Below are 20,545 nucleotides of genomic sequence, written 5' to 3' on the forward strand. Positions count from 1 at the left end.
ATCATTTGTTGAATAATCTTATGATTGGATAAAAATAAGCAACCCAGTCACTAAAACTACTTTATTAGCAGAACTTCAGAGTTTCTTACCTTTTCCATTCTCCCCGTGCTGTAGATTTCTAGATCAAAATATTGTGGAATTTGCAGCAAGTTTGCTACCTTCTCTGCATCTGCAGAATACTAAAGGAAGCAGCAAAGAAAAATGGAAGTGCATTAAAAGTGCATGAAAGCAAACTCAGGGCATATTATCACAAAACTGAAAATGGTACATACCTTTGATAGCAACATAGGAAGTGTAATGATAAAATGCTCAGTTAATTTGTTTCTATCATCAATTTGAGTTTTCCTTTCTTTGGCTGTTAGCACCTAGAAATAAATTGAAATGATAAAAAGAGAATGTCATTTGGCAATTTAAAAACAAAATGTTAAGCATTGGCAGATGACATGACCAACAAATTAAAAACAAATATAAAAGGCTGAAATAAACATATGTTATAATGAAATTTTGCTTAACATGATTTTTGACTTCCTATTTATAGAAATTACTTATTTCAAGGATTTAAAAAATAGAAAAATACTTATGAATTTAAAAATTGTTAAGATAAGCTTAACTCAGAGCAATAAAGAATGTACAGTTATAATTATATAAATATGTGTTTCTCATCATAGGCCTAGAGGTAATAACCTATTTAACTACAGTCAAACTTAGTGCCAAGATTTTAACCAGTCTGTAGTAAGGAACCATGGCTCACGAGAGAATAAACAGTTGGCTATTGTGCAAGAAAAGAATGGAAGTCAGAGTTCAAAATAATTTCCTTAGCCGGGAGGTGGTGGTGCACGCATTTAATCCCAGCACTCAGGAGGCAGAGGCAGGTGGATCGCTGTGAGTTCGAGGCCAGCTTGGTCTACAAAGCAAGTCCAGGACAGCCAAGGCTACACAGAGAAACCCTGCCTCAAAAACCCAAAAACCAAAACTAAAAAACAAAAACAAACAAAAAACGAAACAAAAAAATAATTCCCTTATGGTTCCCATCCTGGTATTTACACTCTTGGTAGGTCTTTTTCCCAGGATGATCAGGCTGTTTCTGACTTTTTGAAGACTAGGGCATTAATGTCCATCTTACTGTTCAATTATTTGTTCTGGGAAAGATCAGCAGCATGTCTTCCATATCAAAAGAAGAAAGTTTCTTCACTGTGTATACAAAGCTTATTAAATGCTTGCTACATGTATTACTAGTCACTTTATTACAAATAAGGAGACTACATATACACAAATACTTATTTATCCAAAGATTACACAGCTGCTAAGCAGAAGAGTTTATCAATGATGTGGTTTGCCTCTTGAGCCCTTATGTGCTTAAAAAAATTATTATTGGCCAGGCATGGTGGTGCATGCCTTTAGTCCCAGAAGAGGGCTTAAAGGAGGGCAGAAATAGGCCGATCTCTGTGAGTTGAGGCCCACCAAGTCTACACAGTGAGTTCCAGGATAGCCAGAGCTATATAATAGAGAATCCTGTATCAAAAATTGAAATATAACACACACACACACACACACACACACACACACACACACACAGACACACAGACACACAGACATACAGACACACAGACACATACACTTTATGTGTATAAATGTTTTGCCTACAAATTTGTCCGTGTACCATGTACATGCCTTGAACTCATAAAGTCAGAAGGCATCAGATGCTCAGGAACTCGAGTTGCAGACAATCTTAAAAAGTCATGTGGGTGTTAAGAATTGAACCTGGGTCCTCAGGAAGAGCAGCCAGTACTCTTAACCACTGAGCCATCTCTCCAGCACCTCCCAACTTCTGCATACCCAATATGCTTTTAACTATACTATAAAGTTCTTTAGTAGAAGCAGGCACAGATACGAGAGGAATATGAGGGAAAAATATTTTTCTAGGACCGGAGTCAAGCAGGTAGGACACAAAGAGGAAGCCCCATGGCATGCAGGAATCATTTGTAAAAAGTCCTATTTTTACTGATACAAACACTAGTAAAGTATCAAAACAGTCTAGAGTTAATTACATTAGTAAGTTTGCTGTAGAGATTTCACTAATTGAAAACTTACTCTCTTGCCGGTTCCCCTTCCCACTGGAGGATGTGCCTCAGCTGCTTGCCGAATTGTGCAGACCATTAGCTCTATAAGGGCACTCTCTTGACGATCAGACATTGCTGAAATGAACAAAATAACCACATGCTGAAATGAACACATGATTTATTAAAAACTACAAACATATATTACCTATTATGGAGAATTAAGGTAGACTCTAATTTTTGAAGTTCCCCTTCTCTATTTAAGTAACCAATGGTGGCTATCATTAGCCAAACAAGAAAAATCACATAGAGTAAACACTTCTGTCTCTTCTAACTCTAGTTTCTTTTAATTACCTACTTTTGAGTAACGTAATGCTAAAATTTTACAGTACTTTCTTCCACATAATTTCAAATCCTGTATTATAATTTCCTTTTGCTTTTTTAAGAAATAAAAAGTGTCATATACTTCAAAGTCTAACCACATATTTTAATGTATGTCTAGTCAATATACACATATAGATATTTTTGTTTTTTTTTGAAACACAGTTTCTCTGAGTAGCCTTGGCTGTCCTGCAACTTGCCAGGTGGCCTCAAACTCAAGAGAGTCACTTGCCTCTGCCTGCCAAGTGCTAGGATTGAAGGAATGAACCATCACACCTAGCTCACACACATATTTTTTATTTTATTAAATAATTTATATAGTATAATTTAGTCAATGCACTAAAAATCTAGTAAAATAAAATAATAAAATATTTCCAAGTGTTTGATACCATGAAAACGTTGCAGTAAAGCATCAATTATATGTATTATATATATGTTAATGTAACTGATACATTTCTAAAAATTTGCTCAAAAATAGGAATAATATATCATAGCACAAAGTTTAGCTTGTGATAAGTCATATGATTATTGTAATTTATTCTCCAAGGTTAGAAATTACAAACACTTCTGGTTTTGCTCATAAAATGTCATTTCAACAATATTTTGCTTCTTCCTATCTAATAATCAGTGAAATGGAATATATATTCGGTCACTCCTTTCACCTAACATCTTCCCCCTTTCAAAAAAACCATTTACTTTATTTGTATTTGTGTGTTTATGTGTACATGAAGGTCAGAAGAGGGTGGCAGCTTCCTGGAGCTGGAGTGCCAGGCAGTGATGAGCTGCCCCACTGAGTGTTGGGGATCAAAGTACGGTCTTCTGTAAGAATCGTATTGCTTTAGTGGCTGGGCCAGCTTTCCAGTGTTTTTCTTTCTTCTTCTGAGATGAAGGTTATATTATACCACACTAGACTCTAATTTCCCTATTTTGCTACCTTAATCCATTCATGATAATTCCCCTGTACTAGTGGACTGACCACTATAATTTAGAATTATATGTGTGTCTGTGTGTGGACAGGTGTACATGAGTGCAAGTGCCTGTAAAGATTAGAAGAGGACATCAGATTTCCTGGAGTTGTAGTAACAGTCAGTTATGAGCTGCCTGATGCTAGTGTTGGGAACTGATCTCAGCTCCTCTGGAAGAGAAGGAAGCGCTCTTATCGGTATAGTTCTGGCTGCCCTGGAACTCACTCTGTAGACTAGCTGCTTCTGAACCCAGAGATCCACCTGCCTCTATCACTGGGATTAAAGATGTGCATCACTATAAGCATATCTTAATGTAATCTTTTTCTTACCAACATTTGCAGCATCATCAGAAAATCATAGAAACTAGTACTGCTTGTCTTAGGAAAACATGAATAATTTCAAGTTTTCATCTATATATCCATAGTCCAGTGCCTAATGTTACAAAAATATTTTTTTACTTAATAACCATTTTTCAAGTCTAGATCTTTATAATTTTTCACACTTAGTCATGAATAAAGGAATTATAATGTCGATAACAAGTATATTTTTAAAAATTCTTTTTAAATGTTTGTTTATGTGCACTGCTGTTTTGCCGGCATATATGTGTGTGGGGGGGAGTTGGATGCCCAGGATTCCCTGGAGCTAGAGCTACAGGCAGGTGTGAGGGCCACGCGGGTGCTGGGAACGGAAGCCGGGGTCCTCAGGAAGAGCAGCCAGTGTTCTTAACCACTGAGCCATCTCTCCAGCCCTGAAAATTCCTTTAAGAAGAAAATTTGGTGGCTGTAGAAGTGGCTCAGGGGTTAAGAGACCTTGTTGGTCTTGCAGAGGGCATGATTCAGTTCCTAACAACCACATGGACACTCACAGCCTTCTTCTCCGGCCACAGCCACCTTGCGGGTTCTGGGGGCTGAACACTACGTAACTGTGGCTGGTCTGAAGCTCAGTATGTATGCCAGCCTGACCTAAAATTCCTACAGATCCTCCCACCTCTGCCTTCTGAGTGCTACGATTAAGGGGTTGGCTACCATATATAGCTCCTGAAGAATACTTTTACTTACAGTTTCTTCACCTGCCAAATGAATCTCAGCATTTATTAGAGATGATCAAAAGTCTCCATATTTCAGTTCAAGAAGGTGACACCCAGAGAAATGGAACGAGTAGTCACTGAGTTTTTGCTATATGGTGGCTAAGGTGCCAACAAGTACACATCCCTTCATGTTACACTACAAACTTACCCAATTTGCATTTCACTGAAGAATGCATATACACAAGCACGCACAAACACATATAGTAGCACTAAAAAATACTGAAAGCTACTGCTAGTCTTTTACAATGTGTATTTCCAAAATTTAGTCTGTTACCTTTTAACTAGGTTTTTATTACTGAAATTCTAATATATTTCCTCTATTTAAAAAGTAATTTAATTTCTACTTGGCTTCATAGTAAGTAACTGCCAGTATTTAATTATTTAAAATCCAGAGCAAAACATTAGGGAAGAAAATTGATTTGAATGGCATTCCATGCAAAAGCTTCTGTATGTTATAGCACACAAGTGAAAAGTATGAACAAATTCAGTTATTATATAAATATAATGTCACACTTGTTATACATCACCTCTGTCTTCCCTACTCAGATCCAATCATACTCTAAAATGTGGTTCACTTACTTGGTGTACCTCGTTTCCCAGCCTAGAAATAGCTTTCACACCAACTGATTATCCAACACCTAATGGTCATCCCTGAAAACAAACAAACATACACACACACATACACACATACACACATACATACATACACACACATACATACACACACATACATACATACACACATACATACATACACACACATACATACATACACACACATACATACACACATACATACATACACACATACATACACACACACATACATACACACACATACATACATACACACACATACATACACACACACATACATACATACACACACATACATACATACACACACATACATACACACATACATACATACACACATACATACACACACACATACATACATACACACACATACATACATACACACACATACATACACACATACATACATACACACATACACACACACACATACATACACACACATACATACATACACACACATACATACACACACATACATACATACACACATACATACATACACACACACATACATACATACACACACATACATACACACATACATAAATACACACATACATACACACACACATACTGAACAGGTTGTACTTACATATTCGCAAATACAACATACACACATCATATACACACCCCACACACCCCTACCTAACAACAACAAATGAAATAAAAGGTCATAAACTTGAAAAGGAGAAAGGAGGGATATAAGCGGGTTTGGAGGAAGGGGAGAAGAAAATGAAGTAATTATTATCTCAGAAAGTTAAATAATAAAAAAGAAATAACTTTACAAAGAAATATAAAGTAGTAAAAATATAAATAAGTTGGACTCAGAGACCATATGAGGGAACAAATGTAGAGAAGATGTTACTCTTTCTGATGCCAAGTAGCTTTATTCCAAACACATCACTTACTTCTTAAAGAGCAAGATAAAGACAAATGCTCTTATCGCTTCCGGTCCCCACCCCTTTTCACTCTCTTTTTTAAAACTAGGTACTGAATCCAGGGCTTCCAAGCTGCACCTTTTAAAATTAAAATTAAAGCATGTATTTACATCCATCTATCCCTATGTACGTGTCTCTGGTTGGGAGGCTATGGCTCCTGCATACCGGCTGGGATATAGCTTACTGATGGAACAGGTGCTTAGCAAGTTCAAGACCCTAAGCTCCAGTCTCTGAACTTAGAGAAAAATAAGTAAAAGAAAGAAGAGGAGGAGGAGAAGAGTTTTTGCTTTTAAGCTTTTTTCCAGGCTCACAAGAAAATACAAGAAAAAAAGATTTACTTTTGAAAAAATTAAAACATTAAGCATATTTTGTGTCTAAGGTTAGCAAACAGAAGACTTTCTTAAATAGTTTACAACACATGGATGTTGAAACACCTTGTACAGCAAAGTAGTTGTGTTGATATGGAAAGATGTTTAAACTTGAAAAATTCTGACTTCTTGTAGGAATTAATTTGTTCTATTAAAGAAACCCCGTGGCATGTTTCCACAGAAGATGTTACATTTATCAACAGAGACACAACGAGAAGGAAACAGACTTGTGGAGACACTGTACCTTCCTCTCCTTGCACGGGCTCTTCTAACAGCAGCTCTGTCATGCACTCCCAGTCTTTCAGCAGCTCTTGAGAGCTCTCCCACAGGCTGTCCACCAAGTAGGCTGCATGCTCATGTAACTAAAATTAACAAATTGAATGTGACCAAAGAACATTTAATAAAACAACTCCTAATATTTTGAGTTAAATAATTTTCTTCACAATTAAAATGGCTTGGCCTCAATAGTTCTAAGAACCATTGAAAACAAGAATAAAAAAAATTCTGTGTATGTGTATATGTACCCATATACAAACACGCCCACATATATGTCCATGTATTATGATATGGACATAGTATGCAGAATCAGCTGATTTTTAAAAACTGTACCAGTACTAAGATTAAGGTTCTTCTATATTCCAATGACTATTTTGCCAATAAAGAAACAACAGACATCTAATTAGAATTCCTGAAATAATAAGCTGAATCTAAGTTACTTTTATTACTTTTAGTAGTTTCTTCCTAGATCTTTTCTGGGCATGTCTATGGTACACATGCCATGCCATTCCTCTTGAGGTCATAGGATAGGACGTGGGCTGTAAGCCGTCCCTGGATCCACCTTGTTAAGACTAGCTTTTGTTCACTACTATACACTCCAGGCTAGCGAGCTCCTGGCTGCATAAGGAATCTCCTGTTCTCATACTTTACTATCTCCCAGCTCTCTGTTTCTCTTTCCAAAAAGGAAATACTTTAAAGATACTGTACAAAGAAGCTCCTCAGGTAGACATGCAAAGATGCTGATATTGTTCCAGCTGCTGCTGCTGCTGCTAATGATAATAAAACTTGGGATTACATTTTATGAACTCATTTTGAATTCCTAAACTCATTAAATTACTGAGAGAAATGTTTCAAAAATAAAGCCAAATAGAAAAGTATATAGTACATACAAAGGGTAAATATTATTTCAATGCTGGGGATTGGGCCCAGGGCAGTGTGCATATCAGGCAAGATTTCTACTAAGTAGCATTTCCAACCCTTAACTGTTACTTGTTACATATGCTTGTACTTGTTTCCTCATCAGCAGTGGTATGAAACATCTTTCCAGATTTACTGGTTACTGACTGCTATCTAACACTTGAACTGTATTTTTCTTATTCATTAGTTTCACTGAATGATCTGTAAATTGTTGTGTCTTCTTTTATCTTAATTTTCTACTGCATTTAAAACCTCACACATTGCTTCCAGAAATACTTTAGAAAAACCACATTCACACATGCATGCAAGGGTGGGTAGACACCCCCATTAAATCTCCCAATGAATTGTATCAAAGCCAGAGGGAGAAAACTAATTAGCAAAATCTCTGCTGGGTCAGGGAGAGGTGGTACAGAGAAAGGGTTGTAATGGGACACCTTTAAACTTTGCAGTCATCCATCATGAAGAAACTACTCCTAGGTCATATTATCACTAATATCATTCCTAAAGTGACAAGAACAAGTGGCATATAATTTGGTGCCAAAGATAAAAATAGAAGCAGGAAATGAAACGTGTTCTAACTATTGCCATTAAACCTATGTTAAGAAAAAAAATTGTTGAGTGGTTAGTTAGAGAAGATTTTAAAAACAGCTCTGGATGTTTTAAAACTGTTGGCAGCGACAACAACACATATATACTTAATGTCACTGAGCTATATGTGTCAAAATGTATAGCGGTACACATATTACCACTATTAAAAAACCCAAGCTGATTAAATATGTTTTATGATTAAATAATTCTTATGCTTGACTAAGTATATTATTTTGCAGTGGAGGGGCTATATTCAGCAGATTATAACTTTTAAAAATAGAGGTTATGTCTTTGTTTCCTTTAATGTTGTTGGTCTTTAATTATCACTTATCTTTCATGATTCCAACTTTCTTGCCTTTAAAAAAAAAAACACTTGTTATTTAGTCCATTATTTATAAACTTCCTATGCTACTCTAAGATATGTTTTGAGGTGGCATTCAGCTATTTTTAACTTTCTTTATTGCAACTTCAAAGGACAATTTTTTTTTTAGTACACCATGTTTCATTATATTTTCTGGGATAACAATGTTAGAAATATTCCTGGTATTTATTTTCTGTATTCTACTTGCAGTACTCTCTTGAATGTTTTATTACCACTCCCTCTTAGTTTTCTTTGCCTTAATATTTGCTGTCTTTTTTCTGCTTTAGAAATGAGCTTTCAATTACAAAATATCAAACTATACTCAAAAGAGGGTGTGGAAAAAGGAAACAATGTACACATTTAAATTACATTTGACCTGAAACTGTAGTTCCTTTTCATTGGGAATATCCTTCCATACTGAAAAGAAGACATGCAGCTCCACTTTGCTACCTTCTGTATTACAGAACCTATAAAATGCACATGGAGTGGGACGAGGCAGTTGGAAGAGAAAACATCAGTATTGCTTTAAACAGGCACCTGCAAGTTATTCAGAGGCTCTATCTTCAGACAGGGCCCACTGTAGCGAAAGGCAGACACACATAAACACTCCGGTTTGGCCAAAGAAATGCTTGGGATGGTATATAGAACACTAAGTCTTTGAAACACCCCACTGTTCTAGTCTCTACAGAATTCCTGTTAAATAATACAACACAACTATAAATTTGTACCTTCTGTCTCTTCATTTTTCTCTCTTATAAATTAGAATCCTAGTTTCGGCTCTCTTTCTCTTTCATAAAAGTCTCTTCTTATATCTTGGGGATATGAATCAAGCTCATTAATATACTGGTTTTAGGTTTCTTTCATGTTTCATATACTCTTATTTGTCAATCTGTGTCACTAGGTTTATGCTTGGTGGGCAGGGAAAATGGAAAGAAGGAGTCTGCACTCAGGCTTTCTGTTAGTGATATACACTAACAGGTATATAATTCTTTATCCTCCCTGGTGGCTATAAAATACCTGAGCATTCACTTTATTTCTGAGACACATCATACAAAGCTTAAATGTGCTGGACTAGCAGTTCTAAAGTGACCCACACGCTCAGGTCAGCGGCAACCATTTAGTTACTCCTTATGCTATGCATCCACCAGTCTCTGTTGTTCTGATCCTTAGCGTTTATCTTAGGATTCTCAGTTAATAAAAGAATGTTCTATTTTTGCTCATAAGTATATAAGTTATTTAGTATTAAAAGGTTCTATCAGTTTTCCCCCTCATTTATATTTTATTGCTTTTATAGTCTTCATCCTTCTGGAAACTGGTAATGTCTCTTTCATCTTCACTAATTTAGTCTGAGGTTTTTGATGGAGTCGATGACATATTTAAATTTTTTAACTAATATAATTTTATCAGAATCAGTTTTCTTTTAAAAACCATTTATTTTTAAAGAAAATATCTGACTGTCTTGATTATATATATTTATAAGTACCATATGTGTGCTTGGTGCCCTGAGAGATTTTTGAAACTTTAGAACTGGAGTTACAGATAGTTGTAAGCTGTGATATCAATACTGGAAATTGAACTGGGTACTCCGGAAGAGGAGCACATGATCTCTCTGAGGTGTCTCTCCAGGCACAGAATCAGTACTCTCAGATGGTTTTCTTTTCTATGCTTTAAAATTTGGCTCCAGTATACTGTCATTACTCTTATCACAAATTTTGTTTATAGTGATCAATATTTTTATTATAGATGCTAATATCTTTGATAATTTATTCATCTTTCTAACTGTTTCATAACAGTATATAGTATAGTGTCATGGCATTCTTTATTGTCATTTTTAATGGCTTTGGATACCCAGGAAAAATATGTCTGGGTAATTATTTTTCAGACTACTTCTAGAGAGGTCTGACTGTGGGGAACACGCATTCTGATATGGAAAGCATCATTTAGAGGTGCTACAAGCTGAGCAATGACATTAATTCTCTTTGCTTCCTGGCTGCAAATGCAGCATAATCAGCTGTTTGGTGCTTCTACTGGCATACCTTTCTATCCTGGATGGATTATATCTCCACAAATGGTAAGCCAATCAAGCACATCCTTCCTTCAGTTGATTTTGTCAGGTAAGCTGGTATAGCAACAACAAAAGTAACCAACAGAGAGTTTGTATCAAAGAATAGAGTGATAAACCTAACCATGTGGCTCACAGGCCATTGAAGGTGGTCTCTCAAAGAAATGTGTAAGAGGTTAAAGCTAGCCTCAGAACGCGCAAAGCAGAGTTTAATGAGTTAGTCATTTTGGCCAAAGTGTGGAAGACCAGGTACTGACAGAACAGTGAAAAAGAAAGATTGTCCTAAATGTTTCCAGGGGCAGTAAGCCTCTAGTAGGAACTGGAATAGAAGTCATTCATAGTGCAATGTTCAATAAATATGGCTGTTTCCTGCCCATGTCCCAAGAACATAAGTGTGATTGCATTTAATGACAACAGCCTAGTTTGTTTAACGGCAAAAACTTCAAAGCAGAAAAAAGTGCAGTTGGGTGGGGGTGGGACATCACCAACTTTAAAGCTGAAAACAAGGCTAGTGTGGAGAATATTACTTTAACAAAATGATTAACATATTGGCATAACACCAAAGGTATTCTGAATGCAACATCTAACCAACAAATAAGCTAGCTTGTAAAAATGCAAATTCATTTGAAGGAGAGAGCAGGTGAAAATGTTCTACGCCTGAAAACAATGGCCCAGCGGAGTGTTTACATGTGCATGCTTGTCTGCTAAGGCACACTACAGCGATGGCAGAAGGGGAGCAGATGACACTTCCCGCTGTCAGAGAAACCTGGCAACATTTGTCCACATGGTGCTGGTACAACAGATGTGACAAATGTAAGGGTTATATGGTCATGGAGGCTGATATTAAGGATTCATAAAGCCTCTGAAGCTACGCATGGTGTGAAAGGGTAAGGTTCCCTTAAAGGAGGCATCTTGTGAAGTTCAAGTTCTAACAGGACTGTAAAGGGTGGGAGATACCAGGACCATGCAGACTGTGTCAAGAAAAGCTGCAGGAACAAGTGGTGCTAGCCCAAGAGAGGTCAAATGTGTTGCAGGAAGCAAAAATGGAGAGATGGACTACTCAAGGCTGTTGGAGCCTAGGTGACAATGTCCTTGTCAGACACTGAACAGAGGGTTTTGTTATAACACTGTTGGATTTTGGTCTGATCTTTTGCTATATCCCTAGTTCCTACTTGTAAGAACAGAAATGCTTATTCTTTACACTTGTATATTGAAAACATGCAATTTGTTTTATCTTATAAAAGCCTATAGTTAATTTTCTTTTGAGTTTTAGAAGAGGCCTTAGACTTTAATAGCACTGAGACTGTTGAAGATGATGGAGATTTTTCAAGTTGAACTAAATGCATTTGCATTATGAGATGGATGTAAGTCTTTGGCTTACAAGTGTTGGACCATGACATAATCTTCACTGTCAACCTGACTGGATTTGCAATCACCTGGTACACAGAAAAGACTGTCACTGAGGATGCTTGCAAGAAAGAACCACACTAGACTGGGAATAGACTGAATAAAAGGGAATAAACAAGAAAGCAAGCTGCATACCCCCATTATCTCTTTCTGCTTCTTGACACCAGTGGCAATTTTAGCAGCTGCCCTATTCTCCTGCTAACATGGCCACAATGGACTATATCCTCTGAAACCATGAAACAAAATAAGCTTCCTCTTTCTTTAAGTCTCTTTTCTCAGGTATTTGATAAAATATCTGACAATGAGAAAAGCAACTCATAAGTGCATTCTAGAATGTTAAAACTAATAATCAGCTGGACACACTGTTCATATATCAGTATATAAAAATCAACTGTTATAAATTTAGTGAATGTATTAAGAGGGCAAGAGTACATATTGGCTCATTTTTTTGATTAAGTTTCAATTGTATCAGTAAGCTAGAACTTTGTCAGTCAGGGATGGGCTTGATATAATGTTTAGCAAATTTTGTCTTTAGATATGTATTACAACCACAGAACTTTTGAAGATCTCAAATTAATTTGGACTACCATAAAACAAGTAGTTTAGTTAGATATCTTATTCACCATAATATTACCTATACTATAAACCTTTCACAATTACAGCATTATATTAACATATTATTTAATATTTCAAAAAACAAATAAAGTATTGTAATCATATCTGCTAATCACATGTAATTTTCAACTCATCTGATTTGTAAGTCTCAGTCAGTCATGAGGCTGTATCTAAAATGTTACAAACTGACATGTCTTATAGAAAGTAAGTTTAAAAAACTAATTCAAAATAGGAAAGTAGAGTTTTATTGTACTAAAGAATATAGCTTTAGGCTGGGCACAGTGACACATTCCTGTAATCCCAGCACTTGGGGAGGTAGAGGCAGGCAGATCTCTGTGAGTTTAAGGCCAGCCTGGTCTACAAAGCAAGTCCAGGACAGCCAAGGCTACACAGAGAAATCCTGTTTTGAAACAACAATAACAACAAAAAAAATCACAAATTACTATAAAAGAAGGATAAAAATGCTAAAATGAAATGCTTTTATTTCTTTTAATAAATCAAGAAGTCCTAGGGAGCTTTCAGAAATGAAAAGTTTTCCTTTAGTTAACAGTGAAATTCAGCTAAGACCATTAGATTACTGAACTTTTCAACACTTTAATATTTGTATGGCTCATTTCTACTAATAGTGAAAAAACACTGTTGGCCTTACTTATTATGTAGTTTGTGATTGCTGAATAACACTTTTTATTCCATTCCTCTAGAGCAGTGATTCTCAACCTTCCTAATGCTGCAAGCCTTTATTTAATACAGTTTCTCATGGTGTGGGGACCCCCAACCATCAAGTTATTTTGTTGCTACTTCATATCTGTAATTTTCCTACTGTTATGAATTGTAATGTAAATATCTGATATGCAGAATATGCCACCCGCCAGGGCCTGTGATGCACAGGTTGAGAAGCACTGCTCTAGTAGTGAAAAGGGCTATCACAAGGAGATACTTGCTGGTTCTTATTACTTTGTTTTAAAACTAGAACTTTACATTTTATTTTGTATCAACCTAAACTTGCTTGTTAAGTAAACAATGTTTAAAATCCTTATTATACAAAGTGCAAACTAGAAGAATGTGCATTAGCTCTGGATTTGTTCAAAGGCATAATGTAAGGTCTCACTCTAGAGGTTCAGAACTGGCACTTTACTAGTTAAGATACCCTAGGGATTTCTAGGCATACTTAAAACACTGTTCTTAACACATCTGAATGCAACTCTCCTGATGGTTTTGTTTCCATATCACTCTTTCTTTAGTCTTAATTGAAGCAATAGTGATAACTTCTTGCTGGGTCCTAGTGTCTGTTATTCTGTTTAATTGATTTGTTTTTTTATTTTTAATTTTTATTTTTAATGTTTACATAGAATGTCTTTACCTTTCATTTTTACGGAGCAGTTACAGTGGTTTCAAATTTGAACATTCACAGAATCTTTTAGGCTTCTTTTCTTATCTGATATTTTCTATTTTCCAAATAAAATTGAGTCTTAATTAAAAAAAATGAGCTTTAATTTTGTGTGTGTGTGGTTTTTAAATAGAGCATGACACACATGCTAGCCAAGAGTTTTATTACTGGACTGAACACATCCCCAGCTCTCTCTGTATTTTTCTCAAAATTCTGAGACTTAGATAGTGTCTAAGTTGAACAGCTGACTTTGAAATCGCATTGTGGCCTAGCCAGGCCTGAGTGTGTGAGCGCCTTACACATCCTCTCTTCTGCTCTGGGTTAGAACTTGGTGCCACTTTATCTGCCTTGACTTTTAATTTTCTCTACTTCTTTTGCCGTTTTATTTTCATTTGTTTCTAAGCTAAATACTTTATTTATTCAGGGTCTTTAACTAACATCATGCCAGTAGTAGGACATACTGATTAAAATATACTTCAGTGAGCAAAGACAACTTTTGCCTTCAAAAACAGATATGCTAATTATAAAATTCCGTGATAACTAACTATAGTAAATGGAAAATAAAGACTATGATTTTCAAACTAGCTAGAAATAATAGCTTTAACAATTTGAAAATATTCTATTTTGGGGGGTGGCTGAGGAGATAGCTGTAGCTGCTGGGAACTGAACTTTTATATTTTCGGTTGTGAGCCTAGCTTTTAACGGCTGGGCAATTCCTCCAGCACACAACTTTGTTCTTGATGTAGGGAATTTAACTAGGGCTTTGTGTGTGCCAAGCAAAACCCACCAACAAATGAACCTCCAAGCCCTTAAGACTGTTTAATAAAATAATTTAAAAGCTATAGGGAGAAATTCAACATTAAAAGTAAAAAATGAAAAAGAATGTGGAATTGGCATTATGAAATAATGTAAAACTTTAAACTTAATAATCTATATTCAGTGTTGAATATATTCAGAATGTCTCATAAAAAGCAGGTACAAAGCAATTCATAAAGGTAACTTCACAAGAAAAATGCTCGTTTTTGTATGTCTGAAGGGAACCCCAATTGCTTACAGTGAACCAAAGAAGAGTAAAACCATCAACCCCTTCGTACCTCACTTTCAAGAAAGAAGAGAACAAGCATCCTAATGAGGTTCCCGTTTGGGCTGTTCCTTCCTCTCCTCTTCGCTAACGCTTCCTCTGCTTGGGGGTCATGTCTGCTAAACAGCCTGGTAGAGAAAAGCAATACAAATTTACATGAATACAAATTTCAGTATTTTTTCAAAACACAAATTAAGTAATTTATTGTTGAAAAAAATCTAAAAAGGATTATCAATCTAATTCGATAAAACACATGTCTTATTATTTTTTGACAAGTATGTAGTCCAGGTTGCCCTTGAATTTTTGATGTTCCAGCCTCAATTTTTCTAGTCAGGTGCTACCATGCATGGCTCTTTTCTTTTCTTTTCTGAGACAGGGTTTCTCTGTGTAGCCTTGGCTGTCTTAGAATTGCATTGTAAACCAGGCTGGCCTCAAACTCACAGGGATCCACCTGCCTCTGCCTCCTAAGTACAGGGATTAAAAGCGTGCACCACCATGCCCGGCCCATGCATGGCTCTTAAATGATACATCTGTAGAGGTCAACACGGACAGATTAACATATCTGACATAGCTCAACATGAGGAAGCCTTTTCAGTGATGAACAGTCAATGATGAAATATTTATGAAAAATATGAGCAATTACTATTATCCCAAGATTGATACCAGAGTATATACTTTTAAATTTAGACAAAAATAGTTTCTTACATATTTATTTCAGTCATAGATACATTTAACAAAATGTTAAGCAATTACTAAAAATCCACATTTTAATCTTTGTCTTTTGTATTCTCTTATAGTTATTACCTATTATTTAGAGACAGAATTCTGTCCTTAAATGAGTATTCTATCCAATCATTTACAATAAAATTATAATAATATCTTATCTGTAATTTTTTTAATAATGAAACTTCTAAATATGGCTAAGAAAGAATTGAAAGGTTTAAATTTGCTATATAGATTTATTCTAATAAAACAAAGATCCTGCCTAGCAGTAGTGAAATGCACCATTATTATTATTATTATTGGTTTTTCGAGACAGGGTCTCTCTGTGTAGTCTTGGCTATCCTGGACTCGCTTTGTAGACCAGGCTGGCCTTGAACTTACAGCGATCTACCTGCCTCTGCCTCCCGAGTGCTGGGATTAAAGGCGTGTGCCATCACGTCCGGCTTTTTTTTTCCTTCCCCTGGAAATACACCTTTAATCCTAGCACTTCAGAGGCAGATGCAGAGGCGAGGCAGGTGGATCTCTAAACCTGGTCTCAAAAAACTGAAAAACCAAATCAAACCAAAATAAAAACCAACCAACCAGCCAACCAAAAAACCCCAACAAACAACAACCAAATTCCTCAAAACCCACAGCTCCCTTATTTATGGAGATTGCTCTAAGCCCAAGTGATGTTAACAGTGACCATGAAATTGGTTCTCCAGAGGACCTAGTGCAGCAGTGCTTAACCTGCGGTCTTGGCCCCTTTGGGGATTGAATGACTTTTGACAATGGCTGCATAATAGATATGCTACATATCAACTATTTATATCATGATCATAATAGTAGCAAAATTACAGTTATGAAGTAGTAATGAAAATAATTTTGTGGTTGAGGTCAACACAATATGAGAAAGTGTATTAAAGGGTCACAGCGTTAAGGAGGTGGAGAACCACTGCTTTAGTGGACGGAAATAGACTAGAAATCATCTCAAGTATTTTACAGAAAAGTAAGAAAATAGGTAACAGCAAATAACATAGGCTAGTTTATATACAAATGAAGGCCTCAGTAATTGAGAAGTATTCTTTTGAGAGTGGCTTTCAAATTGCTAACAAATTAAACAGGAATGCCCATTGGTAACTAAAATATACTATGACAAATAACTGCATTTATTTTACTTAAGGTTCTGAGAAAACAGATGAAGTTTGTAATGTTAAAATGTAAAATTTTGATACCTTTTACAGGGCTAGCCTCCTTGACTTCCCCCGATCCATGCTTTCTCATCAATTAGCCAGATCTAGCCCAGGTCCTGTATCTAGTGCCCAAGCCTAGTTTGGCTTCTTTTGCTTGCCCCACAAATATTCTCTATGCTTCTGTGAGGAAGCTTACTACCTGCTCATCAACACACAGGGCCGTACCACACCACATGCCAACATCTACAAAGCCTAATCTACCCCCATATTCCAACCTTAGACTAGGAAATGCATCCTAATACACTAGCCAAATTCTCTCTCCGCCTTGCTTAATGCCACTCAAGTCATTTCTGACCTCTAGGCCCAACCTGTCTTTATATTCTCTCTTCTGCCGTGAGCTGATCTGTTCATATCAGAGTAAGAGCAAAAAATCCTTTTCCCCAAATGCCAACAATATGAACGATCAAGCCAGATTCTTCTCTCTAAAACCTATAATCTCAATAGAAATATTTACCAACAAGAATTTCTGAAGTGAACCCTAGGACACATAATATAAAAGAACAATCATAAACTTTATTTTAAAAAATCCGAGGAGTTAAAAAAAAAAAAGACAAAAAAGGCTCAATGAAGTTTAGGAGAAAGAATTTAAGGAGAATGAACACCTGGTTGATGACCAAGAAAACACAAACATAAGGCTGACAGAAATGAATAAAAAAATTCTAAGACTTGAGGATGGAATTCAATAAAGAGATAGACATACAGAAAAGGAATCATGCTGAAATTAAGATGGAATAAAAGAACACCAATAACTCAATGATAAGACTCAAAGGAAAGCCTTACAAGTAGGATGAACCAAGCAAGAGAACAAGTATTTGAACTTGAAGATAAACACACAACAGAAATCAAATAAGTATAGCATATAAAAAAAGTTAGAAACACAGAAAAGGAACATACCAAAAATATGAGACACGAAGAAAGGAAAAAAAAAACCCCCAAAACAAAAAAACACAACCTTTCGAATATAAACTTAGATAAGGAAGAAGAATCTTAACATGATTATAGAAGAAAACAGCTCCAAACTAAGGAAAGATTTACCCATAGAGATACAAGAAGTGGGGAGAACACCAAATTGATAATTCAAAAAGAGACAATCCCCAAGGCTTATCACAGTAAAACAGGATACATAGCAAAGAAAGTATATTGAAAGCTGCAAGAGAAAAACAAACAACCACCCTCCCAAGTCATAAATAAAGAAAAACCCATTGGCATAACAGCTTACTGGATTTCTTAATGGAAACTTTGAAAGCCTTAAGAACCTGCAACAAGGCATTCCAAGAACTAAAGGCTATGGAAGCCAGCCTAAACTAAAACTGTGCAAAACTATCTGCCTTTGAAGGAGAAGAAATTTCTAAGAAACAAAAGCATAAATCAATTTATATGGAAAAATCAAACCAAAAGAAAATACAAAACAACAACAACAACAACAACAACAACACAAAACCCACAAAAAACTATACTTCTGAAGAGAGGAATGAGTATAACAGAAAGACTGTGGGGTTAAAAATACAAAGCCTTAATTACTCAAACACAAAATATTACTAAGAAAACAAACACCACGCCCAAAAAATCAAAACTAAGATGAGTACAATTTAAAAACATTTTAAAAATGTATTCAGATTGCATCCTGACTGTTATCCCCTCACTTGTGTCTTCCCTCCCGCTTCCACCATATTCCCTCTCCTAGACCTCTGACAGAAGGGGACCTCTTCCCCCTCCATATTATGACAGCCTATCAGCTCTCATCTCAACAGCCTGCTTCCCCTTCCTCTATGTGCCGCTGGGCCTCCCCACCAAGAAGGGATCAAATTGGGGGCACCAGAGTTCATGTCAGAGGCAGCCCCTGCTCTTCCCACAACCGTGGAGAATGGGCTGTCCACTGGCTAGATGTGAACAGGGGGTCTAGGGTTACTGTATGCATTGCCCTTGGTTGGTGCAACAGTTTGTGCAGGACCCCTGGGTCCAGAGCTACCAGCCTTGAGATGCTCCACCATACAACAAGGACACTTATTTGCTCAACTATGTACAAAGCAGCCTTATTCATAATAGCCAGAATCTGGAAACAACCTAGATGTCTCTCAAACGAAGAATGGATAAAGAAACTATGGTACATTTACACAATGGAATACTATTCAGCTATTAAAAGCAAGGAAACTTGAAATTTGCAGGCAAATGGATGGAACTAGAAATGATCATCCTGAGTGAGGTAAGCCAGACCAGAAAGACACGCATGGAACATACTCACTTATAAGTGGATATTAGCCCAACACACATGTCCTCTGAGAGACTCCACCCAGCTGGAGATCAGGACAGACCCTGGACTTGCTGCTAGACTCTGGGTGGAACACTTAGAGTGGCACGGGAGAGCGGGGGACGGAAGGACCCAGAGGGTTCAGGGGCCCCACACAATGACACAATTTACGCATGCATTTCAATATCTTTAAATATGATTGGCCAAAACACTTCAAATAAAAGACTAAATGAATAAAGAAACAAAATCTGCTTATCTACAAAAGACATATCTTAACTTTAAAGACAGGCAACTCCTTAGTGTAACGGAATGGACAAAAGTATTTTAATCAAATGAAAACAGAAAGCAAGCAGGCATCAGGATCTTAGTATCTTACAAAATAAGACTTCAAACTAAGTCCAATCAGAAGAGATAAGGAAAAACATTTCATCCTAATTTAGGGAACAGTTAAAAAAAACATTGCTATTCTAAATGTATATGCACCAAACTCTGGGACACCCACTTACATAAAAACAAGTACTATTTAGGATTTAAAGGCACAGATTAAAGTCATTTGGTTAATATCAGATAATTTCAATACCCCACTTTCTCTAATAGACAGGTAGGTTATATGGACAAAAAATAAACAGAGAAGGAGGGTGTGGTGGCACATGCCTTTAATCCCAGCACTGGGCGGGGGGGGGGGGGGGGGGGGGGGGAGACACAGGTGGGTCTCTGTGATTTCAAGACCAGCCTAATCTACAAGGCAAGTCCAGGACAGCCATGGCTACACAGAGAACCTCTGTCTCAAAGTACAAACAAAGAAACCGGAGAAACACCAACAGACATCATGACAGTATACACCAAATGAACTTAACAGGTATTTACAGAATATTCTACCAAAACACCAAAAAATACACATTCTACTCAGCAGCAAACTGAAGATGCTCTGAAACAGACCACACCACACGGCACAAATGATTACAAGATAAAAAAAATTGAAATAATTCCTTGTAGCCTATCTTGACTATAATTCAATAAAACTTAAACTCTACTAAATAAACAAACTCATGGAGATTGAATAGTTCATTACTCAATGATGAATGAGTCCTCTTAAAACCAAACCAAAACAAACAGACAAAAACAAAACAAAACAAAACAAAAAAACAACAAACAACAACAACAACAAAAACCAAAACCCAAGAAAGATTAAAAAACTTCCTGGAACTAAATGAAAATAAAAACAACATGACCAAACTTCTGAGACAC

General features: G+C 36.4%; 1 protein-coding gene across 5 annotated transcripts in view; it reads right to left on the reverse strand.

The window, feature by feature from the left end:
• Positions 1 to 20,545, reverse strand: part of STAG1 (STAG1 cohesin complex component) — a 311,613-nt gene that overhangs the window by 59,198 nt on the left and 231,870 nt on the right. For all 5 annotated transcript variants that reach the window (XM_084752355.1, XM_084752352.1, XM_084752353.1 and 2 more), the window contains 5 exons: positions 15,108 to 15,222; positions 6,644 to 6,761; positions 2,092 to 2,195; positions 273 to 365; positions 90 to 179 (listed from right to left, as the gene is read on the reverse strand). In XM_084752355.1, coding sequence (XP_084608481.1) covers positions 90 to 179; positions 273 to 365; positions 2,092 to 2,195; positions 6,644 to 6,761; positions 15,108 to 15,222 — 520 coding nt within the window. The remainder of the gene's footprint in view (positions 1 to 89; positions 180 to 272; positions 366 to 2,091; positions 2,196 to 6,643; positions 6,762 to 15,107; positions 15,223 to 20,545) is intronic.

Source organism: Acomys minous (assembly GCF_964271855.1).
Source record: "Acomys minous genome assembly, chromosome: 13".
Taxonomy (NCBI): domain Eukaryota; kingdom Metazoa; phylum Chordata; class Mammalia; order Rodentia; family Muridae; genus Acomys; species Acomys minous.